Source organism: Rattus norvegicus, chromosome X (genome assembly GCF_036323735.1).
Source record: "Rattus norvegicus strain BN/NHsdMcwi chromosome X, GRCr8, whole genome shotgun sequence".
Classification (NCBI taxonomy): Eukaryota; Metazoa; Chordata; class Mammalia; order Rodentia; family Muridae; genus Rattus; species Rattus norvegicus.
Window position 1 is genome coordinate 70058901 of NC_086039.1, and position 15558 is coordinate 70074458.

At 37.4% G+C, this 15558-nt stretch overlaps 1 protein-coding gene across 1 annotated transcript in view; it reads right to left on the bottom strand.

Annotated features, from left to right (window-relative positions):
• Positions 1–15558, bottom strand: part of Tex11 (testis expressed 11) — a 263533-nt gene that overhangs the window by 85889 nt on the left and 162086 nt on the right. The window contains exon 18 of the mRNA XM_008773302.4: positions 1792–1913. Coding sequence (XP_008771524.1) covers positions 1792–1913 — 122 coding nt within the window. The remainder of the gene's footprint in view (positions 1–1791; positions 1914–15558) is intronic.

Below are 15558 nucleotides of genomic sequence, written 5' to 3' on the forward strand. Positions count from 1 at the left end.
GCTCGAGACCCCATATGTACAACAATGCTAAGCAACCAGAGCTTCCAGGGACTAAGCCACTACCTAAAGACTATACATGGACCGACCCTGGACTCTGACCTCATAGGTAGCAGTGAATATCCTAGTAAGAGCACCAGTGGAAGGGGAAGCCCTGGGTCCTGCTAAGACTGAACCCCCAGTGAACTAGACTGGTGGGGGGAGGGTGGCAATGGGGGGAGGGTCGGGAGGGGAACACCCATAAGGAAGGGGAGGCGGGAGGGGGATGTTTGCCCGGATACCGGGAAAGGGAATAACACTCGAAATGTATATAAGAAATACTCAAGTTAATAAAAAAAAAAAAAAAAAGAAAAAAAAAGAAAAAAAAAGAAAATAAAATTTTAAAAACCTTTATAAAAAGAATCAAAGTTTATAAACCATATTTTTAATCATTGTAGTTAACTTTTACAAGAGTCCAAGAAACATTATCTTTATTTGCAAGTGGTGATGTTAAGAGTTTTAAAAATTAGGCATTTATTAAATTTATATAAATTTAATAATTAATTTATATAAATTAATAATTTATAATAATTTGAAACAACACAAATAAATAAATTAAATAATTAAAATGAAATGAAAAATAAAATCATAAAAATAAATTTATATAAATATATAATATATAAATAAATGCATAAATAAAAAGGAGCATGTGTCTCAGAGTAAAACGTCAAGAGGAATAGGGATATATTTAAGTGGTAGAGTGCCTAGCATTTATGGGACCAATACTCTATTTAGTCAAGAGTTTCCAAGTTGCTCTTGAAGCTTTTTGAATTCTTTATCTTATTCAGACCAAAATTTTACAAGTAAAAACAGACGTATTTATTAAACTAAAAATTAGTATTTTGTAGCTATAAAAGAAAAGATACAGGTTAGTCATCTAGTAACATACATCTATACTCCCAGTAAAGGCAGAGACAGGTAGATCTCTGAGCAAGCCTGGTCTATATAGTAAGTACTAGACTAGCCAGAGCTGCAAAGTGAGAACACCGCCACCACCGCCGCCACCACCACCACCACTACCACCACCACCACCACCACCCCAAAAAGACCATGCATGTTTAAACAATTTCATTTAAATTGATGAGAAATGTAAATTTCAAAGCAGATAAATATTTCTTTGAATGGTGTGGTATACTCCATACTCTATGTTTTCAGAGTTGGGGATGTAACATGAGGCCTTGTGTATGCTAGGCAAATGCTCTACTAGGAACTATATTCTTTGCCTGAAACATCATTTTTAAAATCTGAAGTTTCTTTTATTTTAAAATATCATTACTATCATGATCATCATCATCCTCATTACCATCATCATCATAATCATCATCATCATCATCATCATGTGTGTGTGTGTGTGTGTGTGTGTGTGTGTGTGTGTGTGTCTATTTGGTGGGAAACACATGTGGATGTCAGAGGACAACTTTGTCAAGTTGGTTCTCTCCTTCCACCTTTATATGGCTTTAGGGAGTTAAAGTCAGGTCACCAGGCTTGTGACAATTGTTTTTACCCACTTAAGTTATCTCAGTGGTCCTAGAACTTTGTTTAAAATTAGTATTTTCCTATATTTAGTTTTATTTGTTTTATATACAAATTTGTTGCCTAAAAAGAAAAGAAATAAGACAATTGTATAAGAACCTTGGGTGGAAACGTGAGACAAAACAGTAAAGGAGGGCTCTCTCATGCCTAGGTGATGGTGATTTTACAGAGTCTTCTTGAAAAAGAGAAAGAGTATAATATAATAATAAATCCTTGAGTTACCTCTAGAGCAAACTCTACACATAAACTTAGGATTCTGAGAGTTGAAACTCCATTTTCAATTAGTCCACAATCTTCTGAGTCTTCCTCCATTGAAATTTTTAAAGCACTGACTATCTGTAAAGCTGAAACAAACAATAAAAATGTGAGAAATTCCCATCAAAGATAATATTTATGGTTAATTATTTCACAATTTATTTTGAATCACCTCAAGAATATCTGTATCTTTAGAAAGATAAAATGTATTAAGTCATATGAATTAATAAACCACCAAGAAGGATATGAATATTAGAAAAATGCCTAATTGAAGAACTATACTTGTGTGAATTCATAGATATATGGATATATCTCAAAAGCAAACACACACAAAATGTTCATCTAATATAACATGTAAGAATAAAATACAGAACCTAGAGCCTAAATTCCATTACTAATCAATGAATTGAATACATCATGGGACAGTCACAAAATGGAGTATAAAACACTATTGAAATGTGCAATAGATATTAAACGATAAGCAAGTTATATATAATAGCCAAAGGCGATTAATATATTTTCAATATTCAATTGACCCAAAACAAGTAAAAAGCAAAACAGCAACAAAGAATAGATGGCAGAAATGGAATACCAACATCATAATGCTAAATTTATACCCAATCAAGCTGAATGTGGTGGTGCAGCTTTGTAATCACAGAATTCAGAAGATGAAGGCTGCAGAATCACAATTTCAAGGCCTACTTGGGCCACAAAATAGCTACAAGGTCAACCAAGGCAATTTACAGAGAATATGTCAAAGAATAAGAAGTAAAAAGAGGCCTGGGGATATAATTTAGTGGTAGAATACTTGCCTAGCATGTATGGGACCTTCTATTAATTCTCAATTACTTGAAAATAAAATAAGTAAGTCTAACATTTTAATACTCATATTATGCCCAAATGATGGAACAAACCAACTGAATGGGAAAGATGATTAGAATAAAGCAAAACAAAACTTTCAAGTATATCCTACCAACAAAAAACACATTAAAAAGTTTTACTGGCATACACTCAGTTTCCATAGTGTTGTGTTTCATAAAGACAATTTCATTCAGTACAGTATACATGTGGACCATATTCTTTTCCTCCCTCTCTCCTTTCCCCTTTACCTTCTCCAGGTAGTCTCCTTCCTTCCCTTAGTCTCCCTTCTACACTCAAAGTTTTATATACATTGATGGTCTTACATATGTATTCAAAACAAGGATCTACCAATGACAACAGAAAACAGACCAAATTCATCTTTCTGAATTTCAAGCTTTTCTGAGTTTAACTCATTTCACTTAATATTTTCTAGCAAATGACAGTTTCATTCTTCTCTATGCCTGAATAAAATGTCATTGTTTATAAATACCACATTTAAAAATATTTTATTATTTGTGTGTACGACATCCACATGGGTATCTCTGTGTGTGATTTCTACCTGTGTAGAATTCAGTAGACTACTTTGTACAGTTCTTTATAGGACCAAATTCAGATTGCCAGGCTTTCAGAGCAAATGTCGTTATCCACTGAGGCATCCCATTAGATATCTGTTTTTTCTAAGACAAACTCCCATGCAGACAAAGCTGCACTGGAATTTGTTCTGTAGCTAAGGATGACCTTGAACTTCTGATCCTCTTGCCTACACCTGCCCAGTGGTGGGATTAAAGGCATGTGCCAACATACCTGATTTTACATGTTGGTAGGGATCAAATCCATGGATTCATGCATACTAGTCAAGCATTTTACAAATTAATCTACATCCTAGCCACAATATCACATTCTCTTTACACATACATCTGTTGGCAACACCTGTACTGGCTAGAGTTGTCAACTTGACACAAGCTGGAGTTATCAGAGAGAAGGAAACCTCAGTTGAGGAAATGCCTTTATGTGATCCAGCTGTAGGACATTTTCTCAACTAGTGATCAAATGGATGAGTGATACCATATCTGGGCTGGTGGACCTGGATTCGCTAAGAAAGCAGGCTGAGCAAGTCATGAGAAGCAAACTAGTGAGCAGCTCCCCTCCATGGCCTCTGCATCAGCTCCTGCCTCCAGGTTCCAGCCCTTCTTGAGTTCCTGTCCTGACATCCAATGATGGAATATGATCTGGAAGTGTAAGCCTAATAAACCCTTTTCTTTACAACTTGTTTTTCTGTCTTGATGCTTTGTCACAGCAATAGAAACCCTAAGACATCACCTAAGCTAATTACATACTTTGGCTGTTACAAATAAATAATAAAACATAAAGTTGGTTTAAAATGTAGGATAAAATATATTATAGTAAATGTATGCAAAAGTAGGAATATCTATATTAATGAGAAGTAGATTTCAGAAAAAAGAACAATTACCTAGGAAAGCATATTTCAAGGTAATAAATATATCAATTCAACAAGGACATAAATCTAATGGTTTACAGATCTGATGACAAATTTTCATAAGATGTAAAAATGGGCTAGTGAGATTGGCTAAGACGCTTATCCCCAGCCCTCATGATTTGAGTTTTACACACACACACACACACACACACACACACACACACACACACACACACACACAGAGGGAGAGAGAGAGAGAGAGAGAGAGAGAGAGAGAGAGAGAGACAGAGAGAGACAGAGAGAGAGAGAGACAGAGAGAGAGAGAGAGAGAGAGAGAGAGAGAGAGAGAGAGAGAGAGAGAGAGAGAGACTAGCCTCATGGGTTATAGACTCTTCAGGCCTGCTCCAGCAGACTCAAAAGCTAGGCTCACTCCAGTAGACCTAGGTATCAAGTAGTCCTTTCCTCCCACAGTCCCACCACACATACATGTAAGTTCCACAGCTACATCAGGTAGCCTCAATAAACTAAGACGATCCCAGAAGATACAAACACTAGACTCATCTCCCAGTTTGGATCCTGGTATTATGAATACTGCCACACTACCTCTAGACATGTAATCTATCTGGCCGGGTATTTGGTTCCCAGGAAACTGTGCTAGAACATATAAATATGTGGGCTCTGGCTTGGAGATTAGGTCCATAACAATTGATTGGTCCAGGCACTAGGGCTATAAAAGGCTATTCACAAATCTAGCTACAAAAGGGACATTCCTGGGAGTTGTTCCCAAGAGAAAAGCACCTGGCTGACACTTGAATGCTCAAACTAATGGTTCATCCCCAGGCAAATGCAGTTAGTATAGACCTAAAGATACAGATATCCCCAAGAGACACAGTATCCAGGACTTGTCTCTAATATCAAGTTATAGATCACCCCAAAGACTCAATCATTAGGTCAATGCAATGAATCTACCTTTAGATCTTAATTTATGTTTACAGGCACAAGCCACACTGAGCTATCTCAGGCCTGTCCCATGAAAAAAAAAAAGCAACATGCTTATCTATAAATCACACCAAGTATCCTGTCCAGAATCTCTAAATGGACTGACTGATGAAAGGCCTTTCTAAACAAAGTGAATCCACAATGACCACAGTAATTCCCTTTTTCGTCAAATATGAAGACACTAATGTAAGGCCACAAAGATGAAACACAATCATGGAAATAACACATCTCCCCAATAATAACAGCCACTAATAATATAAAATACCTTGGTATTATTCTAATCAAACAAGTGAAAGATCTGTATGGCAAGAACTTCAAGTGTCTGAAGAAAGAAACTGAAGAAGGTATCAGAAGATGGAAATATCTCCCATGCACATAGATTGGCAGGATTAATATTGTAAAAATGGCCATTTTGCCAAAGGCAATCTACAAATTAAAATTCCAACTCAATTCTTCATAGAGTTCGAAAAAGCAATTTGCAAATTCATTTGGAATAACAAAAATCCCAGGATAGCTAAAACTATCCTCAACAATAAAAGAACTTCTGGGGGAATCACCATCCCTGACCTCAAGCAGTATTACAGAGCAATAGTGATAAAAACTGCATGGTATTGGTACAGACACAGGCAGGTAGATCAGTGGAACAGAATTGAAGGCCCAGAAGTGAACCCACAGACCTACGGTCACTTGATCTTTGACAAAGGTGCTAAAACCATACAATGGGAAAAATAAACCATGCAAATAGATCCATATTCATCACCTTGCACAAAACTCAAGTCCAAGTGGATAAAGGACCTCAACATAAAGCCAGTAAAAGTCTTTAAAGAAACTGAGGATTTCTACACTCAGCTGCAAGGCACAGACCTGTAGTCCTAGCATTCAGAACCTGAGGGTTGAGCATCACATGTCCATAGGAGTTTGAAACTGGCCTGGGTAACAATGAAATGTTGCTTAAAAAATGAAAGAAATAAAGTGGATCTGCAAACTGCCAGACTAATAATACAAAAGAACATATTTCAAAGAAGTTTCCTAAACATCAAGGATAAAGAGAAGCAGGGTTGGTGAGATGGCACAATAGATAAAGGTATTGCTCCTAAGCTTGATGACCTGAATTTGACCCTGGAGTCAACATAGGGAAGGTTAGAACTGACTCCCACAAGTTTTTCTCTGACTTTCACACATACACTGTGGTCTATTCTCTCCTCTCTTTCCCTCCACTCTCTTTCTTTATCTCAGCAAACAGATAATGTTTTTAAAAGAAGATAAAGGGGCTGGAGAGATGGCTCAGTGGTTAACAGCATTAGAAGCTATTCCAGAGGACCTAGGCCATGAAAATTTAAGAAGGCAGATGCAAAATGTGGATTAGGAATTCTTGGCCAAGAATGAAGGGAAAATGAAAATTCCCAGATAAGCACACACTAAAGGAGTTCATCAACATCAGTGATGCCTTGCTAGAAATGTTAAGGGGAATTCTTTGAGCTAAAGGAAAAGTACGTCACTTAGCCAGATTAAAAATGTAAACCATGAAAGTACACAATTAAATTCAGAACAATCTTAATATGTGTGTAACTCACTTATATCTTTAGAATGAAGGTTAAAATTAAGTGATTAAACAGATACCCATAATAATTTTAAAGAATACTTAATATAAATGTAAGTTGTATCAAAATATAAACTAAGAAGAAGCAGGTCAAGTAAAAGGATTGAGTTATTTTGGGTATAAATAATTGTCAGCTTAAAACAGCACATTATATAATGTTTTCAGTAAGCTTTGTGGTAATCACTATAATTATTACATAACATACAGTAATCAAAGCAGATAACTATAGAATATCACCTGATTTCAAAGAAAAACAACAGGTAGAAGGGGACAAAAGTTCTATAAAACAAAAATAATAAATGGAATGGCAATGATAAAGCCTTGTATTTCAATAATTGCCATGAATCTAAATGTCTTAATTCTTTAATCAAAAGACACAGAGTATAAAAGTGGGTTAAAAGCAAGAAAATAAGAGATTCGCTTTTCAGGACAGCCTTTTAAGGACACATGGTTTGAATGTGATGAGGTAGAAAATGATATTCCACATAAATGAATGACAAAATAGAGTAAGATCAGCTGCATTTAGACAAGTCAACATATACTTTCATTAAAAATACTAAAGTAATAAATGGCAAGCATTACAAAATATTCTCATCCAACATTGGAATATATGAGTATATAATGAGAAGAAGGACAGAACTAAAGGAGGATATAGATTATAACACAGTACTAGTGAGGATCTTCAGTATTCTACTTACAACAATGGTCATATTATCCAGATGACAAACAATAAGGAAACACTGGATTTAAACTATTATTTAGACCAAATGGACCTGAGAGACGTATTGAGAATATTTTATCAAGAGCAACCCAATATACATTCTTCTCCAGCATACATGGAACACTGTCCATGATAAATGCACCTCTTAACAAAAATGTAAGATGACTGGAGGCATGTTAAATATATTTTCAACCATGATAGACATTAATAAAAGTAAGAATTTTGAAAAATTCAAATACTCAGAACTTAAACAGCATGTTTATAGATAGATTATGAAACAAAAATAATTAAGGGAAATTTTTTGAAATACTTTGATAGAAATAAAAATGGAAACAAACAATCAATCCTACTCTAAGAGGGAAGCCTATAGTAATAAACATATACATAAAAACTGAAAGAAAAGAATATACATAAAACACTGAAAGAGAGGAATAAATAAATTTTTTTAAAAAAATGAAAGCTGAAAGTCAGAAAGAGAAATCAAGTGTAGAGGTGCAAATCTATAGTCCTAGCTCTTTGAAGACAGACAAGAGGATTACGAGTTCAAGATCTGTCTATATTACCTAGTGAGGTTCAAGCCAGACTGGACAACATAGTGGGACTCTGGAATGGAAGGGTAGACAGAAGGGATAGGGGAGAGGGGAGGAATAATAAGTCATATCAAATAAACAAACTAGCATTATACCTCAAGGAATAAGAAAATGAACCTAATCTTAGCAGAAAGGAGTATCTAGTAAAGCTGAAATTTTAAATAAATGACATAAAAATGAAAAAAAAAAAAGCAAAGATGCCCAGTTACGGGGTGCACAGGGACACGGTCAGCAATCAGCAATGACTTAATGTCACCTAAGCAGATCATCTCGGCCCGCTGTTCTTGCTCTATATTACTTTAAAAACAAAGCACAAAGAAGCAATCAAAACACCCTTACCCTTTGCTTTTGTGCTTCCTCTTCACAAAACGAAGTCTGTCCTGGTTTGGAGGGTCTGTTGTTTGATAGCGTATGCTTGCTTCTTTTTTTTCAGTCTACCTTTATCAAAACTTCCTTATTCCCCAGTGCTCATAAACGTCCACCTTCTATTTATGTTTACATCCTCAGCTTTTTCTCTATCAACCAGTAGTTTTACATTTTTTCTTTTCTCTTTCGATTCTTATTCACAGTAACTAATATGTTAGAACATACTGTATTTTTAATGTTCCTGTGCTTTCTAAAGTGCTTAAGGGGTGGTTGTTTTATGGATGAATATTACTCATTTTCATACTAGGTCTACCCTATATTGATCGTTCCTACTGACAGTATTCTGCTTTCAAGGGAGGATTGGGGATAGAGCCTGGTGCTCAGACACAAAATCAGACAAACAAAAAGACACCACACCCACCTTGACCATTGCAAACACTTCTATGAAAAGAAGAAAGAAGAGTTAAGCACATTTTTAAAAATTCAACCTATGATCTAATTGTTGATGCACGAGATCCAAAGCAAAATCATAAGCAACACCACGAAAAACCAAGGCATGTGGTCTCCAAAACTACCAGCCTCAGAGTAAAAGAATGACTATAAATAAATATGTTCAAAGAAGTAAAAAATGATGCAAATAAGCTCTAGTACGAATTCCAAGGGAACACAAATGACTGAATGATATATGACTCAACAAAGATATAAAAATCGGATAAAGACATGGAAATACTGGAAGAAAACAAAATTATGCTGGAAATGAACAATAAGTCAAATTAAAAAGTCACTGTAAAGCTTGCGAAGAGAAAGAATCGTGAATATAAGGCCTTGAAGATGAGGACAAAAATTTTTCTAAAAACATGAAAGGATCTCTGGAACGCCATAAAAAACAAATCAACCAATTATGAACATAAAGAAAAATTCCATGGCAAACACATAGTAAGTATTTTGAATACAATCACAGTGGGAATTTTCCATATATATATGTAAAAAACAAAAAATATTGGAAGCTGCAAAAGACTAAACAAAACCAACCAACCAACCAACCAACAAACAAAAACCTAGACCGCATATAAAGCAGAATAACAGCACTGCTTTTTCATCAAAAACTTTAAAAGCCAGAAAGGTATGGACTGATGGATTTCAAGTTCCCAAGTAGCACAGCTGCCAATCCAGCCAACACTACCTAGGAAAACAATGTTATGATTCGTGCAGAAAGAAAAACATTCTGTGATAATAGGACAGTAAGAAATTTATAGCCAATAAGCCAGCTTGTCAGAGGATATTAGAAGAAATTGTTTGGGATGAAGAGAAAAAAAGCAATCCAGTTGCAGACTGGTACAACCATTCTGGAAATCAGTCTGGAGGTTCCTCAGAAAATTGGACATTGAACTGCCTGAGGATCCAGCTATACCTCTCTTGGGAATATACCCAAAAGATGCCCCAACATATAGAAAAGACACGTGCTCCACTATGTTCATCGCAGCCTTATTTATAATAGCCAGAAGCTGGAAAGAACCCAGATGCCCTTCAACAGTGGAATGGATACAGAAAATGTGGTACATCTACACAATGGAATATTACTCAGCTATCAAAAACAATGATTTTATGAAATTCGTAGGCAAATGGTCGGAACTGGAAAATATCATCCTGAGTGAGGTAACCCAATCACAGAAAAACACACATGGTATGCACTCATTGATAAGTGGCTATTAGCCCAAATGCTTGAATTACCCTAAATGCCTAGAACAAACGAAACTCAAGACGGATGATCAAAATGTGAATGCTTCACTCCTTCTTTAAAAGGGGAACAAGAATACCCTTGGCAGGGAATAGAGAAGCAAAGATTAAAACAGACACGGAAGGAACACCCATTCAGAGCCTGCCCCACATGTGGCCCATGCATATACAGCCATCCAATTAGACAAGATGGATGAAGCGAAGAAGTGCAGGCCGACAGGAGCGGGATGTAGATCTCTCCCGAGAGACACAGCCAGAATACAGCAAACACAGAGGCGTATGCCAGCAGCAAACCACTGAATTGAGAATAGGACCCCCGTTGAAGGAATCAGAGAAAGAACTGGAAGAGCTTGAAGGGGCTCGAGACCCCATATGTACAACAATGCCAAGCAACCAGAGCTTCCAGGGACTAAGCCACTACCTAAAGACTATACATGGACTGACCCTGGACTCTGACCTCATAGGTAGCAATGAATATCCTAGTAAGAGCACCAGTGGAAGGGGAAGCCCTGGGTCCTGCTAAGACTGAACCCCCAGTGAACTAGATTGTTGGGGGGAGGGCGGCAAGGAGGGGAGGATGGGGAGGGGAAAACCCATAAAGAAGGGGAAGGGGGAGGGGGATGTTTGCCCGGAAACCGGGAAAGGGAATAACACTCTAAATGTATATAAGAAATACTCAACACCCCACTCTCATCAATGGACAGATCATGGAAACAGAAATTAAACAGTGATGTCGACAGACTAAGAGAAGTCATGAGCCAAATGGACTTAACGGATATTTATAGAACATTCTATCCTAAAGCAAAAGGATATACCTTCTTCTCAGCTCCTCATGGTACTTTCTCCAAAATTGACCATATAATTGGTCAAAAAACGGGCCTCAACAGGTACAGAAAGATAGAAATAATCCCATGTGTGCTATCGGACCACCACGGCCTAAAACTGGTCTTCAATAACAATAAGGGAAGAATGCCCACATATACGTGGAAATTGAACAATGCTCTACTCAATGATAACCTGGTCAAGGAAGAAATAAAGAAAGAAATTAAAAACATTTTAGAATTTAATAAAAATGAAGATACAACATACCCAAACTTATGGGACACAATGAAAGCTGTGCTAAGAGGAAAACTCATAGCGCTGAGTGCCTGCAGAAAGAAACAGGAAAGAGCATATGTCAGCAGCTTGACAGCACACCTAAAAGCTCTAGAACAAAAAGAAGCAAATACACCCAGGAGGAGTAGAAGGCAGGAAATAATCAAACTCAGAGCTGAAATCAACCAAGTAGAAACAAAAAGGACCATAGAAAGAATCAACAGGACCAAAAGTTGGTTCTTTGAGAAAATCAACAAGATAGATAAACCCTTAGCCAGACTAACGAGAGGACACAGAGAGTGCGTCCAAATTAACAAAATCAGAAATGAAAAGGGAGACATAACTACAGATTCAGAGGAAATTCAAAAAATCATCAGATCTTACTATAAAAACCTATATTCAACAAAACTTGAAAATCTTCAGGAAATGGACAATTTCCTAGACAGATACCAGGTATCGAAGTTAAATCAGGAACAGATAAACCAGTTAAACAACCCCATAACTCCTAAGGAAATAGAAGCAGTCATTAAAGGTCTCCCAACCAAAAAGAGCCCAGGTCCAGACGGGTTTAGTGCAGAATTCTATCAAACCTTCATAGAAGACCTCATACCAATATTATCCAAACTATTCCACAAAATTGAAACAGATGGAGCACTACCGAATTCCTTCTACGAAGCCACAATTACTCTTATACCTAAACCACACAAAGACACAACAAAGAAAGAGAACTTCAGACCAATTTCCCTTATGAATATCGATGCAAAAATACTCAATAAAATTCTGGCAAACCGAATTCAAGAGCACATCAAAACAATCATCCACCATGATCAAGTAGGCTTCATCCCAGGCATGCAGGGATGGTTTAATACACGGAAAACCATCAACGTGATCCATTATATAAACAAACTGAAAGAACAGAACCACATGATCATTTCATTAGATGCTGAGAAAGCATTTGACAAAATTCAACACCCCTTCATGATAAAAGTCCTGGAAAGAATAGGAATTCAAGGCCCATACCTAAACATAGTAAAAGCCATATACAGCAAACCAGTTGCTAACATTAACCTAAATGGAGAGAAACTTGAAGCAATCCCACTAAAATCAGGGACTAGACAAGGCTGCCCACTCTCTCCCTACTTATTCAATATAGTTCTTGAAGTTCTAGCCAGAGCAATCAGACAACAAAAGGAGATCAAGGGGATACAGATCGGAAAAGAAGAGGTCAAAATATCACTATTTGCAGATGACATGATAGTATATTTAAGTGATCCCAAAAGTTCCACCAGAGAACTACTAAAGCTGATAAACAACTTCAGCAAAGTGGCTGGGTATAAAATTAACTCAAATAAATCAGTTGCCTTCCTCTATACAAAAGAGAAACAAGCCGAGAAAGAAATTAGGGAAACAACACCCTTCATAATAGACCCAAATAATATAAAGTACCTCGGTGTGACTTTAACCAAGCAAGTAAAAGATCTGTACAATAAGAACTTCAAGACACTGAGGAAAGAAATTGAAGAAGACCTCAGAAGATGGAAAGATCTCCCATGCTCATGGATTGGCAGGATTAATTTAGTAAAAATGGCCATTTTACCAAAAGCAATCTACAGATTCAATGCAATCCCCATCAAAATACCAATCCAATTCTTCAAAGAGTTAGACAGAACAATTTGCAAATTCATCTGGAATAACAAAAAACCCAGGATAGCTAAAGCTATCCTCAACAATAAAAGGACTTCAGGGGGAATCACTATCCCTGAACTCAAGCAGTATTACAGAGCAATAGTGATAAAAACTGCATGGTATTGGTACAGAGACAGACAGATAGACCAATGGAATAGAATTGAAGACCCAGAAATGAACCCACACACCTATGGTCACTTGATTTTTGACAAAGGAGCCAAAACCATCCAATGGAAAAAAGATAGCATTTTCAGCAAATGGTGCTGGTTCAACTGGAGGGCAACATGTAGAAGAATGCAGATCGACCCATGCTTATCACCCTGTACAAAGCTTAAGTCCAAGTGGATCAAGGACCTCCACATCAAACCAGACACACTCAAACTAATAGAAGAAAAACTAGGGAAGCATCTGGAACACATGGGCACTGGAAAAAATTTCCTGAACAAAACACCAATGGCTTATGCTCTAAGATCAAGAATCGACAAATGGGATCTCATAAAACTGCAAAGCTTCTGTAAGGCAAAGGACACTGTGGTTAGGACAAAACGCAACCAACAGATTGGGAAAAGATCTTTACCAATCCTACAACAGATAGAGGCCTTATATCCAAAATATACAAAGAACTCAAGAAGTTAGACCGCAGGGAAACAAATAACCCTATTAAAAAATGGGGTTCAGAGCTAAACAAAGAATTCACAGCTGAGGAATGCCGAATGGCTGAGAAACACCTAAAGAAATGTTCAACATCTTTAGTCATAAGGGAAATGCAAATCAAAACAACCCTGAGATTTCACCTCACACCAGTGAGAATGGCTAAGATCAAAAACTCAGGTGACAGCAGATGCTGGCGAGGATGTGGAGAAAGAGGAACACTCCTCCATTGTTGGTGGGATTGCAGACTGGTAAAACCATTCTGGAAATCAGTCTGGAGGTTCCTCAGAAAATTGGACATTGGACTGCCTGAGGATCCAGCTATACCTCTCTTGGGCATATACCCAAAAAATGCCTCAACATATAAAAGAGACACGTGCTCCACTATGTTCATCGCAGCCTTATTTATAATAGCCAGAAAATGGAAAGAACCCAGATGCCCTTCAACAGAGGAATGGATACAGAAAATGTGGTACATCTACACAATGGAATATTACTCAGCTATCAAAAACAACGAGTTTATGAAATTCGTAGGCAAATGGTTGGAACTGGAAAATATCATCCTGAGTGAGCTAACCCAATCACAGAAAGACATACATGGTATGCACTCATTGATAAGTGGCTATTAGCCCAAATGCTTGAATTACCCTAGATCCCTAGAACAAACGAAACTCAAGACGGATGATCAAAATGTGAATGCTTCACTCCTTCTTTAAATGAGGAAAAAGAATACCCATGACTGGGAAGGGAGAGGCAAAGATTAAAACAGACACGGAAGGAACACTCATTCAGAGCCTGCCCCACATGTGGCCCATGCATATACAGCCATCCAATTAGACAAGATGGATGAAGCAAAGAAGTGCAGACCGACAGGAGCCGGATGTAGATCGCTCCTGAGAGACACACCCAGGAATACAGCAAATGCATAGGCGAATGCCAGCAGCAAACTACTGAACTGAGAACGGGACCCCCGTTGAAGGAATCAGAGAAAGAACTGGAAGAGCTTGAAGGGGCTCGAGACCCCATATGAACAACAATGCCAAGCAACTAGAGCTTCCAGGGACTAAGCCACTACCTAAAGACTATACATGGACTGACCCTGGACTCTGACCTCATAGGTAGCAATGAATACCCTAGTAAGAGCACCAGTGGAAGGGGAAGCCCTGGGTCCTGCTAAGACTGAACCCCCAGTGAACTAGACTGTGGGGGGGAGGGCGGCAATGGGGGGAGGGTTGGGAGGGGAACACCCACAAGGAAGGGGAGGGGGAGGGGGATGTTTGCCCGGAAACCGGGAAAGGGAATAACACTTGAAATGTATATAAGAAATACTCAAGTTAATAAAAAAAAAAGAAATACTCAAGTTAATAAAAAAAAAGCAATCCAGGGGCTACAGGGAAATAATTAAGAATCCTAAAATAGTAGCTAAGAAAGTGAGGATTACGAAAACACCAAACACTACAGAATCAATAAAAACAGATACTTTCAATAATAAGTACGAATACTAAACATCTCATTTACCCAATCAAAAGACAATAACTAATGAATTGCATGTTTAAAATTACTCTTTTTGTTTACAGTCCAATCAATAACCCTCTCATGATCCACCCTCCCACAGTTCCTCATTTCATTATCCCCCACCCCACCCCCATCTCCAAGAGGATTGTAAAGGTATTCTATGTACTAGAACTAGGAAACAAGAAGGCATTGCTATTTTAATAGCTGGCAAAAAAAATAGAGCAGACTAAGAGTAGTCAGAAGGCATTAAAAATCAGTCACTTTATAGTAATCAATGGAACAACCAATCAAGAAAGCATTACAACTCTAAACACATGCACTGAGCAGGGAGCACATCAGGTTTCATAAAAAACAATCACTATTAGTAAAGTAAGAGGTTAACCTCAACACAGTGGGTTACTTCAATACCTGACTCTTACCAATAGATCACCTTAACAAAAATTAGACATTAATAAATAAATAAACATTACAAGGC